Consider the following 26,592-nt stretch of genomic DNA (forward strand, 5'->3'; position numbering starts at 1 on the left):
TAGTTGATAGTAACATGCATTTCACAACTTGCCATCTGGATTAAGTTAGTTGCTTTGATGAAATATCGCCTGGTGTACAGTAGGTCCTTTCAGGGCTGCACTATGACTTTGGTGGGCCCCAGGCACTTTTGCTTTCAGTGGGCAAAAATATTTAAAAATTTTTGTACTACTGTGTTGGTATAAACACGAATACAACCCAAGCCAGATTATATTCGCTTCCTTTTGTGTGCTGTGCTTAGTCGCTCAGTCATGTCCAACTCTTTGTGACTGCCGTGGACTGTAGCCCTCCAGGTTCCTCTGTCTATGGGGATTCTCCAGGCAAGAATACTGGAGTGGGCTGCCATGCTCTCCTCAGCTTTTAAAAGAAATTAAAATATCTCCATGGACCTCTTAAATATCTCATGACCCCGAAGTATCAGGCCTGTCATGCCTGACGGATAAATGGGTTCAGGAGGCTCCACCACGTTTGCTCTTAAAGTGTCTCAGAAGCTGTGAAGTCCTGTGGATGTAAGGGTCATGTCATTCTTTTAGGAGGCTGCCCCGTCCTCCTGTGTGTCCAGCATCCCTGCTCTCTCTGCACCGAGTGTCCTGCTTCGGTGTCAAGTTTTTCAGTAAGAGGGTGCCCTCTGGCCTCTCCCTTCAAGCCCCTGGACACCACGGAGATGCAGGCCTGGAAGTTCTGATGTGGGGTGGCAAGCAGAGATCAGCCTGGGCGACCAGAAGCTCCTGTAGACCTCAGGGCGCAGGCAGGCAGCTTTTTAGCTTTTAGTTTTATATTGGATTACAGCTGACTAACGATGTGATAGTTTCAGGTGGACAGCAAAAGGCCTCAGCCGTACACATACATGTATTCATTCCCCTCTGAACTACCCTCCCATCCAGGCTGCCACATAACAATGAGTAGAGTTTCCTGTGCTATACAGTAAGACCTTGTTTGTTATCCACTTTAAATACAGCAGTGTGTACATGTCCATCCCAAACTCCCCTTAACTATGGGGAGAAGACAGCTAGACGGCCACTGGGTCCTTTCACAGCAGCCCTCAGAGTAGCTGCAACAGTGCCCTCCAGTGGTCAGAAATCTCTCCACACTGTGCCTGCCTCACCTGCCATCCGAAGCGGCTCCCAGGGTCCAGGGTCTGAGGGTGTGCTGATATTGCAGTCTTTGTGTTTGTCTAACCCCCTCCCTCAATCCACACAAGATTTGAACCCAATAATATAAGTAAATCCACAACTATCTGTGGCGTGTTCATGTACACACAAAGCCAAGGTTAAGCTCTAGATCACTGCTATCTCTAGAAATACATTGGGAGCCACAAGGGCAAGCCCCATATACAACTTTAAATGTCCTTAGAAAAAGAAAAGGAAAAAGATGGAATTAATTTAATATTATATTTTATTTATTCTAATACATAAAAACACCATCCTTTCAACAGATCATTGATATAAAATTACTGAGATATTTTAGATTTTTTTTCATTAGATGTCTTTGAAATCCAACATGTAATTTACACTTGTGGTACATCTCAATCAGAACACTATCTTGAATCAAAATATCTTAACAAGAATCTTCTTGAAAAAGAACAGACACGTGTATATGTATAACTGAATCACTTTACTGTACAGCTGAAACGAACACAACATTAATCAACTATACTCCAAAACAAAGTATTTTATGTACTTCATAAATTTTATAGCTGAAAAAGCAGATCCATATTACTTGAATTTTTCCATACTTAAAAGTTTTCCAATAACTGAATCAAGTAAGAAAATTTGACATTTAAATGTAAATTAATTAAAAAATTTAAAATTCAGTTCAGACTATTCACATTGCAAGAACTCAACAAATGTTTGGTGGTTCCTGAATTGGGCAGTGTAGGCTAGATCATAAAAACAGTAGCAGGAAGAGAGCATGCCCTTGTGGAAACAAAGCATATCTCCCTGTGACAGACAATTATTTATGAACTTAAAGTCCTTGGCCAGGGTTTCCTGAAATTAGAGGGCGGAAACTTATGTGGGGGCATTTGTAAGAACTGAAGACACCCCGCCTATGTCCACAGATTTGCTGTGCTCTAGGGTGGGGGCTTCACTTTCACTTTTCGCTTTCACGATTGGAGAAGGAAATGGCAACCCACTCCAGTGTTCTTGCCTGGAGAATCCCAGGGACGGGGGAGCCTGGTGGACTGCCGTCTCTGGGGTGGTACAGAGTCGGACATGACTGAAGTGACTTAGCAGCAGCAGCAGCAGGGTGGGGGCTGGGAGTTTGCATTTTGGGGAAACCCAAGGACCACACTTTGAGAGTCATCACACAGTATCTGGTAGATGTGCAGTCACAGAGGAGCTTTGTTCCTGGTCCTGCCAGTTCCAGAATGCACCAGGCACAGTGCTCAACCAGGACTACCAAAGACAGGCCCACAGGCAATCCACTGGACGGGGGGAGAAGAGATAAATGTAAGTGCTGTTATTATTTCTTCATGTCTATTTAGCACACTCTGTGTGCTAAACATATATATATATATATCTTTTTTTTTTTTTTTGCCACACTATATGAACTTCCCCGACCAGGGATCGAACCTGTGCCTCTGCATTAGAAGCATGGAGTCTTAACCACTGGACCACCAGGGAAATTATACATAGTTTAGTACACATATGTTGGGCTTCCCCAGTGGCTCAGATAGTAAGAATCCGCCTGCCAATGCAGGAGACACAGGTTGGATCCCTGGGCTGGGAAGATCCCTGGAGAAAGAAATGGCAATCCAGTCCAGTATTCTTATTTAGAGAATCCCACGGACAGGAGGAGCCTGGCAGTCTACAGTCCATGGGGTTGCAAAGAGTGGGACACAATTTATCTACTAGACACAACAACAAAGCCTCTGACAAGGCAGGCCAAGGCCTGTGATCTGGTTTGGGGACCAGATAAACTAAGACTCAAGCCAGACCTGTGCTAATGGACTCAGCGGTCCCCATCTGCCTGGGTCCAAAATCTTAGAGCCGAGGTTGACCCTGAACCCCAGACTTTCCTTTCTTTTTTAAGTTTTTATTTATTTATTTATGTATTTACTTATTCTTTGTTGCTTTGCTCGAGCTTTCTCTAGTTGCTACAAGCGGGGGCTACTCTTCCCTGTAGCACACAGACTTCTCATTGTGGTGCTCTCTCTCGTTGCGGAGCACGGGCTCCAGGCGCCCAGGCTCAGCAGTTGTGACGCAGGGGCTTTGTTGCTCCCTGGCATGTGGGATCTTCCTGGACCAGGAATCAAACTTGTGTCCCCTGCACTGGCAGGCACATTCTTATCCACTGAAACTTTCACAGGCAGCAGCAATGCTCCTGCACTGTCCAGCGGTGGCAGTGCACCCCCAGCAACATCTACAGGAGCCCTCGCCGCCTCCCAGGGGATCAGGCGCGACATCAGGCGGTGACAGCACAGAGCATCCTGGGAACAGAGCACAGCCCGCTGGCTCCAGACCCCCACCTCTAGAGCAGCCCCCCGAGAACCTCCTGCACAGACTCTCAATGGGGAGAAGGTGCCCCAAGCGACTCACAGGGGACACCTCCCAGGGTCAGAGGCCTAAAGGAAGCCATCTCCAGCGGGGCTATGCCGGGAGATTCAGGAAGCGCCTCTGCCACTGCTGGCTTAGGTCCTCAATCGTGTCCCGGAGCATCCGTGTCCAGTCATCGCCCTTCCGCATTGGGGTGCAGCGTGCCTCCTTGTGCTCCAGGGCGAGGATCTCTGCCGGGGTGTCCAGGGTCAGCCTGGCAGCCCGCACAGCCTCCGGGAACTTGGCTGCAGAGGCGGGAGCCAGACAACAGCGGGGAGGGCTGGGGGAAGTGGGGGAGGTGAAAACAGGGGGTGGAAGATAATAGATAGTGGGGCAGGTACCGGAAGAAGGTGAGGCGGGAGAAGAAGGAACAGGGGAAGGTTAGAGGTAGGGTGGAGAGAGACAGGGAAAAAAACAGGTTTGGTCCCTTGAATTCATCTCTGCAATAACTCTGCTAGCCAACTGCTCCTGCTTTTTGGGGTTCAAGCTCCCTCTTCTAGGACCACAGTCTCAGCACACACCTTCACTCAGCACCCACTATGCTCATAAAACCCATTTGTGGGACTTCCCTGGTGGACCAGTGGTCGAGACTCTGTGCTTCTACTGCAGAGAGCCTGAGTTCGATCCCTAGTCGGGGAACTAAGATCTCACATGCCATGTGGGGCACCCCTCCTCCCAAGAAAAGCAAGTTGTTCACATTCCTGTGCCCCCTGCTTGGGGAAAAGGATGGGCCCAGAGAGGTCCAAAGGGGTCCCCCCTCCCTGAAACTCAGGCACCCACCCCACCAGTACCTGGGCTGCTGCCTGTCCACCTGCTGGTAATGGCAGCTCACGGCCACGGCTGAGTGCGGGCACAACAGGTACTGGTTCTCCTGCCAGCAGCGGCCCATCGTCTGGGTGATAGCCTCATCCGACACCGATTGAGAGGTTACTGCCTCCGAAAGCTGAGGGGAAGTGGGGAAGAGATGACCAAAAACCCACCACCCAATACAACCATCTAGGTACACATCAGAAACTCAAATGAAATGGCTCAGATTCAGCTCAGAGAAAAAGCTAGTTTCCCATGTTTCCCAGTTTTAAACAGATTCACTCAAGTTAGAGGAAGCACACGTTTGAGTTTCAGGTCAATACATTTAGTTAGAATTTGGCTCTGGATCAGCAAAATAGAACATATGCTTGCTCAGCAACCAAAGGAAACACAGGCTAAGGGCACTCAAGCATTCCTAGTGCTTTGCTGTTAGTGCGCCCCCTCCCTGTAGGTATGGGAATAGTTTCCCATCGGTTTCCACCCAAATCTCCAGCTTTCCTTTAGGAAAATTGCCCACTACCTCAGAAAAGGAAGACTCCCTTTTCAGTGCTCCCTCGGTGTAGATGGTTTATTTGATCATTCTCTGGAAATGCACTGCATGTGCCAAAAACCATGAATATAATCAACTTCAATCAATAAAGACCATGTTGCTGCTGTTTAGTTGCTAAGTCATGTCCGACTCTTTGTGACCCCATGGACTGTAGCCCTCCAGGCTCCTCAGTCCATGGGATTTCCCAGGCAAGAATCCTGGAGTGGGTTGCCATTCCTTTCTCCAGGGATTTACCCAACCCAGGGATCGAACCCATGTCTCCTGCATTGGCAGGTGGATTCTTTACCACTGCGCCACCTGGGAAGCCCAATAGAAACCACAGGTTATTATAAATTGTTTAGACATCTTCCTGACCCATTATGGTTCACAGCAGACAATGAGTGTGTTTGTTTTATTTATATTTGAATCTCTAGCACCAAGCACAGTTCCTGGCTCATGGGCAATAAGTAACATGAATGAATGAATGAACAAATGAATGAATGTTGTTTCAGCAGATGGAGTAACTTCTACATGTACAGCCAGGGAGAGAATGAAGAACCAGGGGATATGGTGTCTGTCTTCACATAGCATCTCATTTACATGAGGAGAAGGAATATCAAAACAAACCATTGAATAAGCTGAACTTTAGTTGTATTATGGTCTTCATAGTCGTGTCCCCACCAAATTTATATGTTAAAGCCCTAATCCCAATATGATGGTATTTGTAGGTGAGGCTTTGGGAAGTAATTAGGTCATGAGGGTGGAGCCTTCATGAATGGAATTAGTATCTTTATTAGTGTCTCATATTCCCCCATATGAGGATACAAGAAGGTGGCCTACTACCTCCCAGAAGGGGGCCCTCACCAGAATCCAACCTTGACCTTGATACTAGCACCTTGACCTCGGTCCTCCAGTCCCTGGAATTGTGAGAAATACATTTGTATTGTTTATAAGTCACCAGTCTGTGGTACTTTGTTATAGCAGTCCAAACTGATTAAAACAGGTTGCATCGAAGAAGCATAGGGAGACTTCCCTGGTGGTCCACTGGTTAAGACTCCTGGACTCCAATGCAGTGTGGGGGCAGAGTTGATCGCTGGTGGGGAACCACAGGCCATGGCCAGAAAAAAAGAGGAAAAGAAGCACAGATTCCAGAAGACAAATTCCACACCCGTCTGTGTGAGTGACTGAGCCCACAGAACTGTATCTAGTTCTGGGAACAACTCTTTAAGATGGACACCAACCACTCAAAATTACGCCATGTAATTCACACCATGTAGCTAAAGGAACCAGGAAGGCTTAGCAGGTAAAGGAAGATTCTCTTCAAGTATGGGAATCAGCTCACCAGTACACAAGCTAGAAGGAACAGATTCTGGCTTGACATAAAGAACTTTGTAATGACTACAGCTGATGTGAGGTAGTGAGGTCCTTGTTGTTGGAAGTATACACAGTCTGGATGACCAATTGGTAGGAATGTGGTAGAGAAAATTATAGTCAAATTCAATATATGAAATCCTTTTTTGATATTAAATAAGTTTCCATCACCAGGTTACATTAAAATAAAAGCAATCCTTCCCTAGAGGGCTTCCTAGTAGTTCAGACGGTAAAGCATCCGCCTGCAATGCAGGAGACCTGGGTTCGATCCCTGGGTCAGGAAGATCCCCTGGAGACACAAATGGCAACCCACTCCAGTATTCTTGCCTGGAGAATCCCAGGGACAGAGAAGACTGGAGGGCCACAGTCCATGGAGTCACAAAGAGTTGGACACAACTGAGCAACTGAGCCCTAGACTCCTATCCATTTGGAGACAAAATTTCTCCTTATTCTTTATTTTTCTAATTTAATTTTTTGGCAGTGCTGTGACTTGCAGGATCTGAGTTCCCTGACCAGGGATCAAACTTAGGTCCCCTGCAGTGCAAGCACAGAGCCCCAACCACTGGACTGCCAAGAAACTCCCTCTCCTTCTTTATTTTTTTTAAAAAAGTTAATTGAACAATAGTCTCTGCACATACTGGATAGAGAAAGTGGCTTCCAGTTGTTATTATTGGAAATCAACAACAATAATGAATAAAATAATGATAGATAATATATTAAGCCCTATATTGCCAGGCAGTATACAAAGCGCTTGATGGACTTAAATCTTCAACAATGCAGGCATTCTCATGATTCCCATTTTACAGATGAGGAGATTGAGGCACAGAGTTTAAGAATCTAACCCAAGGCCTCATAACTGGCTTGGATTTACATGCATCTAACTCTAAACCAAAAACCTCTAAACCAACCACCTCTCCCCATTCAAAAAATAAATCCTCATAAACTCCAGAAGTGCGAGGCTCATAGCAGGTACTCAAAAAAATACCCAAGCATCTCCTTTCCTTGAAAAGATTTTCAAACCCCAGGTCTGGTCTCGTGGCTGTACCCTTTCCTTTCTCCATGGTGTGTGAGTGGTAACTGACCTTGCTGTGCAGCTCCTTGGGTAGACTCACACTTTTTGTCCTTTCAAACTGCTCCATGAGGGTTCTTATCACCTGGCTGTCAGAGCCAGACAGCAGCCAGAAGATCCTCTCCATGTTGTAGGGAACCTGAGCAGAGAGGCAGGGTCCCAGGGGTCATGCTGACCTCAGCCCTTGTCCACCTCCATCCAACCAACACCTGGGGCAGACCTGCACACACATCCCACCTGAATGTCCATGGCCGACGCCAAGGTTGGCTTGACCGCTTTGGACAGAGAGAAGTCTCCCCATTGGACGGTCCTGTGGATGATGTCATTGCTGTTCACTGCCACGACCAGGTGAATGGGCAGCCCCATCTTCTGAGCGATGCACCCAGCTTATGAGAGGAGAACAATGGTTTCTTAGCCATGACACCAAAATCACAGACAACAAAAGAAAAAATAGATGAACATCATCAAAATTAAGAAGGTTTTGTGCTTTTTGAAGCTTTCATGCTTCAAAGGACACTATCAATATATCATTATCAATTTATCACTATAAAAAGGCTACCCACAGAATAGGAAAAACCATTTGCAAATTGTATATCTGATAAGAGACTTGAACCGAGAATATATAAAGAACTCTCACAACTCAACAATTAAAATACAAATAATCCAATTAAAAAATAGGCTAAGGACTTGTGTAGACATTTCTCCAGAAAAGATAAACAAATAGCCAACAGACATATGAAAAGACACTCAACATCACTGTTGCTGTTGTTTAGTCACTAAGTGGTATCCAACTCTTTTGCAACATTTGTAACCCACCAGGCTCCTCTGTCCATGGGATTTTTCAGGTGAGAATACTAGAGTGGGGTGCCATTTCCTCCTCCAGGGATCTTTCTGACCCAGAGATTGGCACGTGGATTCTTTCCCACTGAGCCACCAGGGAAGCCCACTCAACATCATTAGTCATCAGGAAAACACAAACCCAAATCACAATGATACACCACTTCATACCTACTCGGATGGTTAGAATCAGGAAGACAGATGATAACAAGTCTTGGTCAGGATGTGGAGAAATTGGAACCCCCATATACTGTTAGTGGGAATGGCAAATAGTGCAGCCACTCTGGAAACCTGTCCAGCAGTTCCTCAAAAAGTTAAGCACAGAGCTCCAGTACAACCCAGAAATCCACTCCTAGTTTGTATATACTCAAGATAACTGAGAACAGAGCCACACAAACACATACACAAACGTTCACAGCAGCATTATTCATAACTAAAAACCTAAGCAATCCAAATGTCCATTAACTCTTAAATGTGTAAACAAAATGTGATACATCGATACAATAAAATAGTATTCAGCCATAAAAAGGAATAAAGTACTAACACGTGCTACAGTATGGATGAGCCTTGAAAATGTCATGCTAAGTGAAAGGAAGCTAGACATAAAAGGCCACATATTGGATGATTCCATTTACATAAAATGTCCAGAACAGGAAAATCTACAGAGATAAAATAGATGAGTGACTGCCTAAAGCTGGGAGAGAGGACGGAATGACTGCTTCATGGGAACAGGGCTCCCTCTTAGGGTGATGAAAATGCTCTAAAACATTATGGTGATGGTTGCACAAATCTGTGTGCACTAAAAATTATTAAGCTGAATACTTTAAACGGGTGAATTGTATGGTACGTGAATCATAGAGCAATAAAGCTGCTACCAAAAAACAAAAAAGGAGGAAAGAGTAGGAGGGGGTTACTGTGCCCTGATGCTGTTCTCCACGCCAAACCCTGCCCCCACCAGGTACTGACACACACCATTTGCAGAAGAGAAAACAGAGGTTCTGAGAAGTTTAAATGACCCACCCAAAGCCTGCTTTGGGCTTCCCTGGTGGCTCAGATGGTAAAGAATCTGCCTGTAATTCAAGAGACCCAGGTTCAATCCCTGGGTTGGGAAGATCCCCTGGAGAAGGGAATGGCAACCCATTCCAGTATTCTTGCCTGGAGAATCCCATGGACAGAAGAGTCTGGTGGGCCATAGCCTATGGGGTCTCAAAGAGTTGGACACGACTGAGCTACTAATACTCGTACTTTCACAGCCTGCTAAGTGGCAGAGTGAGGATGTGAACTTAGAGGTCTGTCTAAGTCTGGAGCACACGCTGAGTCCCCAGACGAAGAACCAGTGCTTTCAGGCTGACTCTCCTGGAAAGGGGCCGAAGGAGGATGGGGAGGCAGCTACTGTCCACCTAACAGCAGCTCCTGTTTGCATGAAACAAATAAAATGCCTCACCCCGAGAGATGGAGAGCCCAGAAAGGTAACGTAGTTTAGGAAGGTTCCTATTCCCATGAATAGTTTATTTCTATGAGTAAGTAAAAGGAGTTAGGGATACCCACACCACCCAGTGTCACTCAATTTTGCAAAGCACTTTTACAGTCTTATTTCATGGGACCCTCAGTAAATGCCACGATCCTTGCATGACAGGGGAACAATGGAGGCTTAAGGGGTCCAAGGGCTTAAAGTCAAGCAGCTAGTTCCTGATGGAGCAGGGCTAGATCGGAGATCCCTCTGCAAATGTTGCTTTTGTGCCAGGCACTGTGGCAGATACAGGGCACAGGCAGGTGGTACCATTCCCTGGGGGGTGATGCAAATGGGCAGTGTGGTGGGCTTCTCTCCACGGATGGGGAAGAAGGCTGAGCCGTCCTTGTCTAACAGCCAGCTCATTTTTTCCATCCCTGTGTTAGCTGAAGTCACAAAGACTCCTGAGCACTAAGATGCTTTCATGGTCTCACCTAAGCCAACCTGGGCACCCATCAGAAGCGATGCCACTAACAGAACCATCAGAAAAAAGTCACGTCCATCAAGAGGCAGCCTCATAAGTTCAAAAGGGCGAAGACTCTGAAGCCAGCTTGCCTGGGCCACCATCCTGGCCCTGGGACTGACCAGTGCGTAAACAATGACAGGCTGTCCAAGGACTTCTCTGTGCCACAGCCTCCTCATTGTAAAATGAAATAGTGCCCCTCATAGGCCCATGTGAGGATTAAATGAATTGATATGAGGGAAGCATTCAGAGCACTGCCTGACACATAGTCAGTGCTTGATCAACGTTCCTATAAATTATTACAGGAAATTATTTTCATGCCACGCAGCTTTATAGCACTCGACCTTCACAAAGTTCACATACACACAGAATCTAATTTGCACCTCACACTCGTCCTGAGAGATATGATAAGCGGTCCAACTTCCCTTTGATAGCCGAGGAGCTGAACCTAAGGGACAGCCATTCAGCTAGTAAAGGACAGAACTGGAGCCAGAAGCCCAAGTCCAGGACTCTTTCCACATCACACGGTCTCTGAGGAGAACACGCTGTGCCAGGCGAGTCCTTATCCTCAGAGCAGGGAGCTGGCCAGGGCTGGGAGGAAAGTCCACGTTCCTGGCAGAGGGCTCTGCCATCCAGGAACAGCAGCTGAACCTTCACCTCATCTCCCCACACTCTGCTGAGCGACACATCAGATCAGGCGGCCGAGCACACTGGGGTTAACCCGTTACTCTCCCCCTGTGGCAAAAGGCCAGTATGTCCTCCCAGGAAGTCAGAGGGACATTTTCTGGAAGGTTCTTTTGTGTAGTTCCCCATCACCTAGGACCCAACCTGGGCTTCCGTGGTGGCTCAGTGATAAAGAATCCACCTCCCAATGTCAGAGACCGAGGTTCAATCCCAGGATCGAGAAGATCCCCTGGAGAAGGAAATGGCAACCCACTCCACTATTCTTGCCTGGGAAATCCCATGGACAGAGGAGCCTCGTGGGCTACAGTCCTTGGGGTTGCAAAGAGTTGAACGTGACTAAGCGACGAAACAACAAAGGACCCAACCTAGGTTATAGCCAAAAGGTGGCTGGGAGGACAAGGACCACAGGCATTTTTCTGGAAAGCCCATTTCCGTCCAGGGGTCTCCTCACCTGCAAGGTTACCGGCAGCCCCCGTTGGCACAACCACCTCCACGGGGGGCAGGGGGTGCATGTCTAAGGATGGCGCACACCGGAAGTAAGCAAAGAAGTGGTGGGCTATTTGCACGAGGACCCGGGACCAGTTGATTGAATTCAGACTCATTAGGTTGTGCTTCTTGACAAAGGCCACGTCGGCAAACACCGTCTTGATGGGCTCATCCAGCTCATCGCTGTTACCCTCCACTGTCAGGGGAGAGAGGAAAAGGAGCTGTCAGGAGCACAGAGAACCCCCAGATGGTCAGCATGTGCCCACAAGGCCTTTCAGACTGAGCCCATCGCACTGGGACCTTCACTCAACCCATGGCTCATATCCTTATGGTCACATTTCCAATGTTTCTACCATTATCTAAAATTAGATATTAAATGTCAACCTTCTGGGACACTGGGGGAAGAATTCCTCTTTGTAGTCCAGGCCCTCTTCCCCAGGCTCTGGAAATAAGGACAGGATAGTTTATCAGGTTATAAGATGGTGAGAGGCTGAGCTTTACTCCATGGTTCTCCATCAGGGGCTGAGGGGAAAGAGTTGCTCTTTCTAGGGGATCTGCCCTTGTTCCCTCATTTAGATCAAAGGGTGGAGGTTCTACCCTCGGCTCCTACGTGGCAGGGAAGCTGGTATGGGCAGGATTTCTCCTTAAGCTGGGTGTGTGTGCACTTTAATTTATGGATAAATTAATTGGGTAATTGTTGGGCAAATCAGCACCTAGTCCAAGTTGCACCCCTCAACCCAGCCCAACCAGCAATCAAGCCAACATTAATCTCTTATCTAAAACCTGGGTCTATTTCTCCATTGAATCCAAACTTGGAGGCCAGAGCGGGATAAGATTATTGCGGGTAAATGCCAGAGTAGGCGTGGAGGTTACCATTCATTCCCCCTTTCATCACGTAGTAGCACTGAGACTGCAGGACTAACTCCAGATCCATGTTACAAGGGGGATATTTGCTGGGGTTCAAGGAAAAGATTCACTGCTTTCAAGAGACAGCCACAGGAAGAGAGACTTGGTTACCTTCAGTAACCATCATGAACCACAAAAAGCTTGAGAATTGGGGAAGATGGAACCAAGAATACTTGGCTCCCAGAAGGCAGTGAAACAACCAGTCAGAAGCCCATTCCATTTCTATACTTACAGGTACATGAGCTGGAAATTATCCCTGTTCAAGTCAGTCTGAGTTAGGTTTTCTGTTACTTCCAGGCAAAAACAACCCAAATAATACATAACTAGCATTGGCTGATTATCCTGTGCTTAAGAAGAATTGAGTATATAATGTACAATGGGTATTAATGACTTCAGAAAACATCGGTGTCTAAGACACAACAATCCAGGTGACCCATCTCTGCTCCCTGAGCTCCCTAGTCCTAGGGAAAACACACACCCACTGCTAGCTCCCAAACTAACGCATATTCTCCTGGAAACCAAGTCAGAAGATTCCAGAAAGGAAAGGAAGAACTTGAACGGTACTGTTTTGAAATAAAAACTAATTTATGCACATTTATGACATACTGTATTCATCACCATCCACATGTCTGCCACATTTTCCTAATGTGCACTGTTCTCCAACTCATGATCAGGAATGATGCTTCTATACACACCCTTAGATAAAAGCCTTCCAACATCTGTATACAAGGAGAGAAGGCTGCAGGTCCAGAACAGAGGCACAAAAAGCTATTCTCTGATCTGAGTCTAGGCAAAGACAGTCGCAGATCCATAAATAGCAATTCTGGTGCTTAGGGTTTAACAAAAACCCTTAGGAACCTGAATGTTGTGCATTAAAATCTTGCCATGACTGCAGGAAAATGTAGTCAGATGCTCCGCTCTTTTTCGACCCCATGGACTGCAGCCTGCCAGACTCCTCTATCTATGGAATTTTCCAGGCAAGAATGCTGGACTGGGATGCTGTTTCCTACTCCAGTGGATCTTCCCAACCCAGGGATCAAACCCGCGTCTCTTGTATCTCCTGCACTGGCAGGTGGATTCTTTACCACTAGCGCCACCTGGGAAGCCCAATATGTGGCCAGATATGGGCAATGAATTACCAAGGTTAATTCTGCCAACACTTGCCTTAGCTAAACAATAAACTTTTCACTGGAATGTACATGGGTTTGCTAAAGGAAAGAGTAGAAGAGGCTTTTTGTTTGCTCTTGAACAAACAGACAAAGGATATTCATGCTAATCCCCTGGGTAACAGTTGTTTTCGCTGTGTTTTTGGTCCTTGACAAAATTGGTGTTATATAAAACTTCATCTATGGGATTATAACAGGAGGCCAGGCCAGCTACAGAAGGAGGGTTTTCTGCTACCACATTTGTTGTCCTGCTAGGTGAGTGACCAAACCAAGTCAGGCTACCTAGACAGCTTGCTCCAGGCCACAGAGCACAAAACTTCACCAAGATCTCTACTGCTCATTTTCCTATCCCTTCCTTGGGGGTCCCTGGGGTGCAGTGGGGTGTGACAGGTAGAAATAAAAAAGTATACAAATGTGTGTTAGTTGCTCAGTCAGATCCAGCTCTTTGGAATCCCATAGACTGTAGCTGGCCAGGCTCTTCTGTACATGGAATTTTCCAGGCAAGAATACTGGAGTGGTTTGCCATTCCCTTCTTCAGGGGATCTTCCTGACCAAGGGATTGAACTCAGGTCTTCCACATGGCAGGCAGATTCTTAACTGTCTAAACCACTAGGGAAGCCCACAATAAAAACTATGGCTCCACTCAAACTCACTCTGCTTTCCTACACTCTTGGGCTTCATAATGATTAAATGCGCTCAGAATAGATGGCCAGACATTAAGATTTTTTTTGCCTTTCTGCAAGCATAAAATGCTATGATTCATGATGTGGCTCAGGAAGTAGGAGTCATGAGCCATAGGTACCACTGAGTAGCTTCCTATTTTAAATACTTAGACCTGCTAACCAAATGCATTAGTTGATTCAACACTGCAAGGGAAGATGTGAGCTGCCAACATGTAATAGCACATTCTCTCAGAGGGCAATGTGTTTTTGCCCTCTGAACCTCTGTGCCCTGGAAAAAAATCCAAGTCATCTGGCTCAGGCTATGACTGAGCTGCCTTGCAGACATGGCACAAACAGGTTGAATGTGCATGGAGGTGGCATTCTTTGGGGCATGGGTTTAAACCTGCACTTTCTTGGATGTACTATTTATTAGTAATGGTTTATGCACCAGTCACCTCCAATAGTTTCTGAGACTGTGTAGCCACGAGCCTACTTAGGGCTAAGTCAGGGCATATACCAACCTCAAAATATGACTGATAAAGGGAGGGAAGGAGAGAGAAAGGAGAGGAGGCAGGATGCTCAGCTAGACAATTGATTAGCTTGGTTCCAGTCCATCTCGCAACATAGAACCACTCAAGGCAGGGCCACGCTGTCCCTAGAACCTCAGTCCCAACACTCACCTCCGAACACGTGGACGTTCTCTCTTAGCACTGTTGTCATCTGGAGCTCCTGAATCTTTGTACAGTGACCCTTGGGCAGCAGAACAATGATGTCCACGTTTTTTGCCCCCTGAACACTCTCAATGGCAGCACTTCCTGTGTCTCCAGAAGTTCCTGGATGGGAAGAAGGAGGAACCCCCCTCTTTAGACAAAGAGAGATGGAAAGAAATTGGCCCCTAAAGCACAGTTACCAAGTGAGGGGATACCCTGGAGGATAGGAATCCAGTACTTAACCTGGGGTCCTTGAACCTCCAAGAGACCCATGGATATAAATCAAGGCACCTGTGAAGTTGGCACCATATCATCTATGTATTTTATTTATTTAAATTATTATTCTGAGAAGATTCCATAGCCTCCATCAGTCTGTCAAAAGGGTCTATGGCACAAGAGAATGTTAAGAACCCTGCTCTACAAATTAGGAGCTTGGGATTAACATATATATTTAAAACAGGACTTCCCTGATGGCTCACCGGGTAAAGAATCCACCTGCAATGCAAAAAAACACAAGAGATACAGGTTTGATTGTTGGGTCGGGAAGATTCCTTGAAGAAAGGAATGGCAACCCACTCCAGTATTCTTGACTGGGAAATCCCATGGACAGAGGAGCCTGGTGGGCTACAGTCCATGGGGTCACAAAGAGTCAGGCACAACTGAGCACTTCACATATATAAAACAGATAACCAACAAGGACCTAGTGTATATCACAAGGAACCATACTCAATATTTTGTAATACTGAGAAATCCCACGGACAGAGGAGCCTGGTGTGCTAGATAGAGTCCATGGGGTTGCAGAAGAATCAGGCACAACTCAGCGACTAAACAACAATAGATACACATAACCAAATCACTGTGCCATATACCTGAAACTCACATGGTATTATAAATCAATTTTTTAAAAGAGAAAGCTGCTCTAGAAGAATCAGTAACACACTCCCCAAGAGACATCAGTGGAGGGCATCCCATGGGCGGACACCAGCCAGCTGGGGTGCTGTGGGCTCCAGGGCACATGCCCATGATGCATACCTACAACCACGGTGATGTGCCTCTTCCTCTTCTCCAGGAAGTACTGCAGGAACTGTGCTGTGCAGCACAGGGACAGGTCCTTAAACGCATAGGTGACCCCGTGCCACAGCTCCAGCACGTTCAGCCCATTCCTCAACCTGGACAGATGCACCACCTCTCTGTGGTGGAATCTGCTGAAGGCACGATCAATCAGATCTGCAAGGGGAAGGAAGGGAAATCGTACATTGAAAACGGCATTCTCTCATCCTCCTCCAGGGCTTCCCAGGTGGCACTAGTGGTAAAGAATCTGCCTGCAAATGCAGGAGATGCAAGAGATGTGGGTTCAATCCCTGGGTTGGGAGGATTCCCTGGAAGAGGAGATGGCAACCCACTCCAGTATTCCTGCCTAGAAAATCACATGGACAGAGGAGCCTGATGTGCTACAGTCCATGGGGTCACAAAGTGCCGGACACAACTGAGAGCGTGTGCACGTGCACACACACACACTTGTCCTCCAAGTTCATTCTTAGTCTCTTTACACTTTTAAATTTGAATTTTCTATCTTGTTACCAGAGTAAAATACCTGAAATTTTTATTGTAAAGGATACTGTGTATGAATATAATTGTATAATCCTAGGGGGAAAAGTTTGGAAAGACATGAACCGAACTGTTCATGGATTCCTCACAGTGATTCTCCCAGACAGCAGAATTGATGCTGTAAGACTTTCATTTTTTACTTTATAGATTTCTACACCATTTGGATTTCTTGTGTGCATGTATTCCAGTAGAAATTCAGTTAAACAATCACGCAACAAACAAATCAAGTATCTCATCTCTTCTAATTTTCCTTCCTAAAAATAGAGAGTTGTTTCTTTGTTTTGCATTACTTAATCTCACACCTGTGATGCCAGAAACTTGGGGTCCTACCTAAAGCTAAGCCCATCCAGAGTAGCATTTCTCAAACTTTAATTGGCAAACCAGTCACCTGGGATCTTAAAATGCAGGTTTTGGATCAGTAAGTCGGAGGAAGTAATGAGAATTCTAACACATACCCAGGCAATGCCATCAGTGCTGGTCACTGAACTACATTTAAAATTTTTTTATTTATTTATTTTTATTACATCCAGAGTAGCTGTGGGTGGGCTACTCTCTAGCTGGGGTGAGCGAGCTAGCCTCTCTCTAGTTGCACGAGCGAGCTTCTTACTGCAGCGGCTTCTCTCATTGCAGAGCACGAGCTCTAGATGAGCCGGTTTCAGTAGTTGAGGCACTTGTGCTTAGTTGCCCTGCAGCACGTGGAATCTTCCCGGACCAGGGATCGAACCGGTGTCCCCTGTACTAGCAGGCAGATTCTTCACCACTGGATCACCAGGGAAGTCCCAAACTACATTTTGAGTTTTCAGTCTCAAACTCTCATTACTAGGTTGCTGCTGCTGCTGGATTATATTATACAGCTGGTCCATGGACCAGCAGCATTAGTATCATCTGGACATCTGATGCATGCATGCTCAGTTGCTCGGTCATATCTGACTCTTTGCAACCCTATGGGCTGTAACCCACCAGGCTCCTCTGTCCATGGAATTTTCCATGCAAGAATACTGGAGTGGGTTGCCATTTTCTCCTCCAGGGGATCTTCCCCACCCAGGAATCAAGAACCCACATCTCTTGAGTCTCCTGCATTGGCAGGCAGATTCTTTCCCCCTGCACCACCAGGGAAGCCTGGACGCTTGATAGGAATGCAGAATTTTCAGGCCCGCCCCAGATCTACTGAATCAGAATCTGCATTTTAACAAGATTCCCAGGGACAATCTGTAGGCACATAACAGTCTGAAATGAGCTGGTCCAGAACACTCTCAAAATCCCTTCTGGAATTACCATTTGAGGAAATAAATAGCAATCTGTGGGTCTGGGTGCTTTATATACTGTGCTGTGTTGTGTGTTATATATGTGCTGTGTTATGCTGTGCTTAGTTGCTCAGTTGAGTCCACCTCTTTGTGACCCCATGGACTGTAGCCCACTAGGCTCCTCTGTCCATGGGGATTCTCCAGGCAAGAATACTGGAGTGGGTTGCCAATCCCTCCTCCAGGGGATCTTCCCAACCCAGGGATTGAACCCAGGTTTCTCGAATTGCAGGCAGATTCTTTACCATCTAGCCACCAGGGAAGCCCAGAAATGCTGAAGTATATGCAAGAAGGAAATATTCAAACATTCAAGCATCTCATTCAAGGTCAATGGTGAAATCCCTAGTTTTGAAAAGTTTTTTTAAAAACAAATTCTCTGCCGATTACTTTGGCATTCCCCACACTGGGGTGGGAACTGGAATGGATGAAACTTTTTGAGGATATTTCCAATTCTGGGATTTCAGAGTCTGGGAAAAACTCCAAAGTTTGGGAAATATGACTGGGGACTTGTTAGTTATTCAGTCATGTCCGACTGTTTGTGACCCCGTGGACTGTAGCCCACCAGGCTCCTCAGGCAAGAATACTGGAGAGGGTAGCCAGTCTCTTCTCCAGGGGATCTTCCCAACCCAGGAATCAAACCTGGGTCTCCTACAGTACAGGCAGATTCTTTATCATTTGAGCCACCTGGGAAGCCAAACTTTGGGAAATATGACTGGGGATCTCCTAGGGGCTGAATGATGGATTTGCAACTCTGGGGGCTGGGCTGGCAGAATAGTGAGGTGGGAGAGTAGAAAGGTAGAGGGGTGCTCACCATTTAGGTCATCTCTAGGGATGAGCTCAGGTCCAATGAAGAGGCTGCACAGCTCCTTCACCAAGCTGGGGTAGGAGAGTGTGCTCCATTCATGCAGGGTCTCTCTGCCCAGCTGTGGAAGCTCCTCAGGCATGTAGAGGCCCCCGTCTGGAGCATAGCCAGAGAAGAGCGCCTCCTCGAAGTCAATCCGTGGGGCCATACCCCGAGTGCTGACATACCACATGATCCCGGGGGCCTGCAGAGGGACCAGCCCCAGAGGCATTTAATCTCCAAGCTCAGTACCCCATGGGGCAAAGCCCAAGTACACCCAGCTCCCTCAGCTAACCCCTAGGCCATCACTCATCAGGCATGCATGTGTGCTAAGTCACTTCAGTCGGGTCCAACTCTTTTGCAACCCTATGGACTAGAGCCTGCCAGACTCCTCTATTCATGGCATTCTCTAGGCAAGTAGACTGGAGTGGGTTGCCATGCCATCCTCCAAGGGATCTTCCCAACCCAAGGATCGAACTTCGAGTCTCTTATGTCTCCTACACTGGCAGGCGTTCTTTACCCCTGGCGCTACCTAGAAAACTGAGAGTCAAATTGTTTGACTTTAAACATTGTTTAATCAGTTAAACGTGTTTAACTTTAACCATGGTTTTTCAAGTAGTCATGTAGGGATGTGAGAGTTGAAACATAAAGAAGGCTGAGGGCCAAAGAGTTGATCCTTTCGAACTGAAAGCTGGAGAAGACTCTTGCGAGTCCCTTGGACAGCAATGAGTTCAAACCAGTCCATCCTAAAGGAAATCAACCCTGAATATTCACTGGGAGGACTGATCCTGAAGCTGAAGCTCCAACACTTTGGCAACCTGATGTGAAGAGCCAACTCACTGGAAAAGACCCTCATGCTGGGAAAGACTGAGGGCAGGAGAAGCGGGTAGTAGATGATGAGATGGTTGGATGGCATCACAGACTCAATGGACATGAGTTTGAGCAAACTCTAGGAGATAAAGAAGGACAGAGGAGCCTGGCCTTCTGCAGTCCATGGGGGTTGCAGAGTCTGAACAGCAACAAACCAGAAAGAGAAGCCCAGAAGCAGAAGCAGCTGCCACAGGACTTGAACTTGTGAAGTTAACCAAGAAAATCTAGCACCTGGGTTGGACTGCTGAACGGACTAATGACCTCTGGCGCATGATTTTGTAATTTGCCCCTGTGACTCCGTTGGGCCCTATTCCAGGGTGGAGACGGGTCAGAAAATATCCGACCAATAATCTGGATGAAGAGCAAAGGAAACAAGAAATGGCCGCAAGGCAGGGAAACATTTTAAGAAGGGCTCCTCCTCCAGGCCAAGAGATTTTCTGAGCAAGGATGGGGGCAGGGCGGAGACTTAAAATCGGGCGGCCGAATCCTAAGCGGCTATCGCTGCGCCCCTGGGATGGTGGCCAAGGCAGGGCCATGGCAGGCGCCGCCAGCCTCTCCAAGTCACTGGCACCTCTGGCTGGCCTGGCCTTGGGCCAAGGCGTTTTTGATCAGGCCTGCGGGATAAAGTTCCACTCCCAGCCTAGGAAAACCCAACAGGCTTAGTGTCGGGGCTCTCCGTGAATTGCAGAAATCCTGCAAAATTTTCGAAGCGTCGGGAACCCTCAACCCTCCCAGGTTTCCTCCAAGTCGCAGCGCCCGAACTAGAGGCTGAAAAAAGGGGGGGCAGGGAGGCCGACCCTGCCACGCTGAAGACAGGGTTAAGCGAAATCGCGAGTAGTTTCGGAGCTCAGACGTCTCGCTACCGATGAGCTCTGCGAGGCCGCCGCGATTGCCGGGGGGCGACGCGGGGAGGGGACCCGAGGCCGGCGCGCCGGCTCGCGTGGGGCGGAACCTCAACTCCCACCCCGGAATCAGCCGGCTGGGCTGGATGGTAGGAGGGCTGCAGGGGCTGGGGCGGCGTGGTTACCGGGTCCCAGGCTCCGGAAGCGGCAGAGCTCGGCCCGGGAGGCGGATCGAGCGCAGTGGGAGTGCCAGGCTCCGGTCTTGAGGGCGGGACTGGGCGGGCAGCATCCAGGCTTCGGGTCGGAGGATGAGCAGGGCCTCATGGGTAGGAGGCCGAGGGCGGAATAAGTGGAGGAGGAAATGAAAATAAGACGGAACCTTGTATTCCACATTTGGCCTTTTTTAAAACCACTTTGCTAAACGTTTTATTCAGCCTCTTAATCGTCACTGCAGCCCTGGAAGTACCATACCGCCGCATGTTTCAGATTTGAAAAACTGAGCGCCAGGTGGAAAGAAGAAAGGTCCTTAGCTTCGCTGGGCTTCACGCTTCCCACCTGCAAAAATCTCAAGGTTGATGAGCTCTCTGTTTCTCAGGAACTTCTCAGGAGTGCGTCAGGAATTCAGAATCCTCGGGGATTCATGACATCGTTTTGTAGGAAAACACTTTTTATTAAGCATAGATCTATTCTAGGGGTTTCCCTATAGCTCAAGGGACTAGATCTGATAGAGTGCCTGATGAATTATGGACGGAGGTTCGTGACATTGTATAGGAGACAGGGAGCAAGACCATCCCCAAGAAAAAGAAATGCAAAAAAGCGAAATGGCTGTCTGAGGAGCCCTTACAAACAGCTATGAAAAGAAGAGAAGCCAAAAGCAAAGGAGAAAAGGAAAGATATATCCATTTGAATGCAGAGTTCCAAAGAGTAACAAGGAGAGATAAGAAAGCCTTACTCAGTGATCAGTGCAAAGAAATAGAGGAAAACAACAGAATAGGAAAGACTAGAGATCTCTTCAAGAAAATTAGAGATACCAAGGGAACATTTCTTGCAAAGATGGGCTCAATAAAGGTCAGAAATGGTATGGACCTAACAGAAGAAAATATTAAGAAGAGGTGGCAAGAATACACAGAAGAACTGTACAAAAAAGATCTTCACGACCCAGATAATCATGATGGTGTGATCACTGACCTAGAGCCAGACATCCTGGAATGTGAAGTCAAGTGGGCCTTAGGAAGCATCACTACAAACAAAGCTAGTGGAGGTGATGGAATTGCAGTTGAGCTATTTCAAATACTAAAAGATGATGCTGTGAAAGTGCTGCACTTAATATGCCAGCAAATTTGGAAAACTCAGCAGTGGCCACAGGATTGGAAAAGGTTGGTTTTCATTCCAATCCCAAAGAAAGGCAATGCCAAAGAATGCTGAAACTACCACACAATTGCACTCATCTTGCACACTAGTAAAGTAATGCTCAAAATTCTCCAAGCCAGGCTTCAGCAGTACGTGAACCATGAACTTCCAGATGTTCAAGCTAGTTTTAGGAAAGGCAGAGGAACCAGAGATCAAATTGCCAACATCCGCTGGATCATTGAAAAAGCAAGAGAGTTCCAGAAAAACATCTATTCTGCTTTATTGACTATGCCAAAGCCTTTGACTGTGTGGATCACAATAAACTGTGGGAAATTCTTAAAGAGATGGAAATACCAGACCACCTGACCTGCCTTTTGAGAAACCTATATGCAGGTCAGGAAGCAACAGTTAGAACTGGACATGGAACAACAGACTGGTTCCAAATAGGAAAAGGAGTACGTCAAGGCTGTATATTGTCACCCTGCTTATTTAACTTATATGCAGAGTACACCATGAGAAACTCTGGGCTGGATGAAGTACAAGCTGGAATCAAGATTTCAGGGAGAAATATCAATAACCTCAGATATCCAGATGATACCACCCTTATGGTAGAAAGTGAAGAAGAACTAAAGAGCCTCTTGATGAAAGTGAAAGAGGAGAGTGAAAATGTTGGCTTAAAGCTCAACATTCAGAAAACTAAGATCATGGCATCTGGTCCCATCACTTCATGGGAAATAGATGGGGAAACAGTGGAAACAGTGGCAGACTTTATCTTTTGTGGGGGGCTCCCAAATCACTGCAGATGGTGACTGCAGCCATGAAATTAAACGACACTTACTCCTTGGAAGAAAAGTTATGACCAACCTAGACAGCATATTAAAAAGCAGAGATATTACTTTGCCTACAAAGTTCCGTCTAGTCAAGGCTATGGTTTTTCCAGTGGTCATGTATGGATGTGAGAGTTGGAGTGTGAAGAAAGCTAAGTGCCGAAGAATTGATGCTTTTGAACTGTGGTGTTGGAGAAGACTCTTGAGAGTCCCTTGGACCGCAAGGAGATCCAACCAGTCCATCCTAAAAGAAATCAGTCCTGAATACTCATTGGAAGAACTGATGTTGAAGCTGAAACTCCAATAGTTTGGCCACCTGATGCAAAGAACTGATTCATTTGAAAAGACCCTGATGCTGGGAAAGATTGAGGGCAGGAGGAGAAGGGGACGATAGAGGATGAGATGGTTGGATGGCATCACCAACTCGATGGACATGAGTTTGAATAAACTCTGGGAGTTAGTGATGGACAGGGAGGTGTGGCGTGCTGTCATGGCACAATGGAAATAAGCAAAAAGGCAGTGACATATGTTAAAAGTGGTAAATCATCTCACTTTTTTCTTATATTTTTGTTTTTAGTGCATGCAGAGGAGTGTGTCCTAGGAATCATCAACTTAGTGAGCTCGTTGGTCAGGGTGTGGGTCTCATGCCACCATTGTTTTATTGTTTTTGGGTGTGTCTTATGCTTCTATTACATGGTTTTGTTGCTAAGCAACCCTGCTTGGTTTTGTGGTTAAACAAATCTACTTTCTTTCTTTTTTTTTAATTGGAGTATAATTGCTTTAGAATGTTGTGTTAGTTTCTGCTTTACAATGTGAACAAGCTCTAAATATACATATGTCTCTTCCCTCTTGTGCCTCCCTCCCAAATCTGCTTGCTTGAGTGATCATTAACTTACAGGGGTTCCCATACTTTTTTCTTCACTTAAATGTTTTAGTGAGATGAACTATTTAACCACCTGCTTTGTATCTTTTGGAGAAGGAAATAGCAACCCACTCCAGTACTGTTCTATGGACAGAGGAGCTGTGGCTACAGTTCACGAGCTCACAAAGAGTTGGACACCACTGAGTGTCCGTCCCTGTAGTGTCTGTCCCTGTTCTACCCTGTTTTACTCTTTTCCATAAACTTATCACCCCCAGACAATCTAGAGGGTCACTGGTTTCTCCTCACCGTACTGGAAGATCCCCGGAAAGCATAGGATAGTTTTGTTCCATTCTCTGATTTATCCCCAGTGCTCAGAACAGTGTCTGTCATATAGAAAATGCTTGATAAAGTATTTGCTTAAAGAGGAAGGAAGACATTACTGCAGTGATGGAGATGTTTGACACTGTCTCTACCCTGATACCTTCCCTTCCTCCTGGTGCCTCTTAGTCCCAAACTTCTTACCAGCACATGACTAGGAATAAAACCAATCAGTTAATTCCTTTTAATGAGTAATGCTATTCTGAGTGAGGGTGTCCCCGGTGACTCAGCAGTAAGGAATCTGCCTGACAATGTAGGAGATGCAGGTTCAATCCCTGGGTCAGGAAGATTCCCTCGAAAAGGAAATGGCAACTCATTCCAGTATTCTTGCCTGGGAAATCCCATGGACAGAGCAACCTGGTGGGCTACAAAGTTGCAGAGTCAGAAATGGCTTAGCAACTAAACAATAACTCTGAGTGTGGTTATGTGTGGCTTTCAACAAATTTGGAGGGAGGCAAAATAGAGTAAGGTCAATATATAATTTATTACTTCAGGTGAGTTAAGAAATAATAGGTGACCATCAAGTCAATACAGGTATTGTACACACCATGTGGATGACACAGGTCAAGATCACAGAGAACAAGCCTGAGACAATATGGGACACAAGTCAGGCAGGACTGTCATAGATCAAGCTAGGCTGGGAGCAGATGTCAACTGTCTCAGACAGGGCTCAGCAAACTATGACCCACGGGCCAAGTCTGGCCCACTGCCTGGTTTCATGGATACAGTTTTACAGGAACCCAGCTGTGCCCATTCATCTGAGTACCTTCTATGGCTGCTTTTGCACAGAGTGGAGAAGCTGCACCATAGACTCTGTGGCCCATGTCCATTGGGAAAAAAATGTACAAAAGTTGAGAATTACGTTTTGTTTGGCAGACTTACTGAGAACTTAAGCCTGGGAGGCAGCCTCTCAGATAGCTCTGAAGCACTGCTCCAAAGAGGTAAGGGAAGAGCTAGAATATATAGGAATTTTCACAACAGAAACCAAGTAGTCAGAACATTAAGAGATAACTGTCTAAAAAAAAATTTTTTTTAATGAAAAAGATAACTGTCAAAAGGGAAATCAGACATGTCAAGTTAATGAATTTAGCACTTATGTATGGGAAGATGTAAGAGTCTGGGTTCATTGAAATCATTCCTTTGATATGCACCTTAGCTGTCTAAGGCCAGTGTCCCACTTTTCTCTAATGTGAATCCCCTTGGGGTGTATAGTCTGATGGAGGCTGCAGTGGCTGAAGGTTTGATGGCTCCAATATCCTTTGTTTCCCAATAAGGCAGGTGACATTTTTGGTCCACACCTGCACAGCCTCATATGTTTATTCTCTGGCGCTTTACAGAGGATGTTTGCCCACCCTGTTTTAGCAGCTTCTTCCTAAGTAGAATTGACAGGAAGAGAGTGAACGTGGGAAGTATTTGTCTGAAAACTTTGAGGGAGATTCAGGACTTGTTGACCATCTATCTCACAATGGGATACCACAAGCAGCATCAAGAAAATATCTTCCAAGGAAAGGAAGGCAGGCACCGAGGTCAGGAAACTATGTGAGCCACAGAGGGGCACAGGGGCAAGGGGAACAGCTTAAAACACAGTTTTCTTTTTATTTGATTGATTGGTTGGTTGATCTTTTGGCTGCACCACGCAGCATGTGGGATCTCAGGGGATCTTAGTGCCCAGACCAGGTTTCGAGCCCACTCCCCCCGAGTTGGCAGCAAGGAGTCTTAACCACTGGACCACCTGGGAAGTCCCTAGGCTACATTTTTTAAATCTGCGATGCTCATCGGAGCTTCCTGAATGGAAGGAGCACTATCCCAAGTAGTAGGAGAAGAGGGGAGAACAGTGTGTTTGCCTTGACGTCAGGGGTCGCAAAGAGTTGGACACGTCTGAGCACACACGAAGAAATGGGGCAAGTTACCCACCGTTGGGGGAAGAAGGTCCCTGAGGCCAGACCTTGGAGACATCACAGTGTCTTCAGGAATTAGCTATGATGCTATAAGTCACTCTGACATCTGTCAGTCATTGCATACGGCTGCCCCAGGGGGAGGTGTGACGTTGAATGAAGCCGATGCAATCAGTGTCTACAATTGTCCCATCAGCTGATAGAATCTCCAAACAAGGCTATGGGTTGAAGGTCTTCTCCCAGGGGTTCCCAGCAGCTGAGGAAAACGCTCTTCCTTCCTGAAGCAGAGTGTGAGCAGAGCATTGTAGCATCCTCCTCATTTAGAAAATGGTTTCAGAGAAATAGAACTCTCATTCTCTGGAGCTGACATTGTTAAAGTGATAAACATTTACTCTGCCATTCACACATTTTATTGCATAAATTATGTATAATATATATGATGTATATTTAATGTACAATACATCAGATCAGATCAGTCGCTCAGTCCTGTCCGACTCTTTGCGACCCCATGAATCGCAGCACACCAGGCCTCCCTGTCCATCACCAACTCCCGGAGTTCACTCAAACTCACGTCCATTGAGTCAGTGATGCCATCCAGCCATCTCATCCTCTGTTGTCCCCTTCTCCTCTTGCTCCCAATCCCTCCCAACATCAGAGTCTTTTCCAATGAGTCAACTCTTTGCATGAGGTGGCCAAAGTACTGGAGTTTCAGCTTTAGCATCATTCCTTCCAAAGAAATCCCAGGGCTGATCTCCTTCAGAATGGACTGGTTGGATCTCCTTGCGGTCCAAGGGACTCTCAGGAGTCTTCTCCAACACCACAGTTCAAAAGCATCAACTCTTTGGTGCTCAGCCTTCTTCACAGTCCAACTCTCACATCCATACATGACCACAGGAAAAACCATAGCCTTGACTAGACGAACCTTTGTTGGCAAAGTAATGTCTCTGCTTTTGAATATGCTATCTAGGTTGGTCATAACTTTCCTTCCAAGGAGTAAGCGTCTTTTAATTTCATGGCTGCAGTCACCATCTGTAGTGATTTTGGAGCCCAGAAAAATAAAGTCTGACACTGTTTCCACTGTTTC

General features: G+C 46.5%; 1 protein-coding gene across 2 annotated transcripts; it reads right to left on the reverse strand.

Moving 5' to 3' along the window:
- Positions 1–1,375: 1,375 nt before the first annotated feature.
- On the reverse strand, positions 1,376–20,961 carry THNSL2 (threonine synthase like 2). Of its 2 annotated transcripts, XM_027555480.1 has the most exons (9): positions 20,382–20,961; positions 18,455–18,689; positions 15,767–15,961; positions 14,705–14,857; positions 11,256–11,486; positions 7,548–7,696; positions 7,324–7,449; positions 4,326–4,477; positions 1,376–3,814 (listed from the first exon to the last, which is right to left on the reverse strand). In XM_027555480.1, exons 2-9 carry the CDS (start codon positions 18,675–18,677, stop codon positions 3,589–3,591), a joined length of 1,455 nt encoding a protein of 484 aa, XP_027411281.1. In that variant the 5' UTR covers positions 18,678–18,689; positions 20,382–20,961; the 3' UTR covers positions 1,376–3,588. The 2 variants fall into 2 exon arrangements, with proteins under 2 accessions (XP_027411281.1, XP_027411282.1); XM_027555481.1 differs by lacking the exon at positions 15,767–15,961.
- Positions 20,962–26,592: the final 5,631 nt, after the last annotated feature.

This window comes from Bos indicus x Bos taurus, chromosome 11 (assembly GCF_003369695.1).
Source record: "Bos indicus x Bos taurus breed Angus x Brahman F1 hybrid chromosome 11, Bos_hybrid_MaternalHap_v2.0, whole genome shotgun sequence".
NCBI classification, from domain to species: Eukaryota; Metazoa; Chordata; class Mammalia; order Artiodactyla; family Bovidae; genus Bos; species Bos indicus x Bos taurus.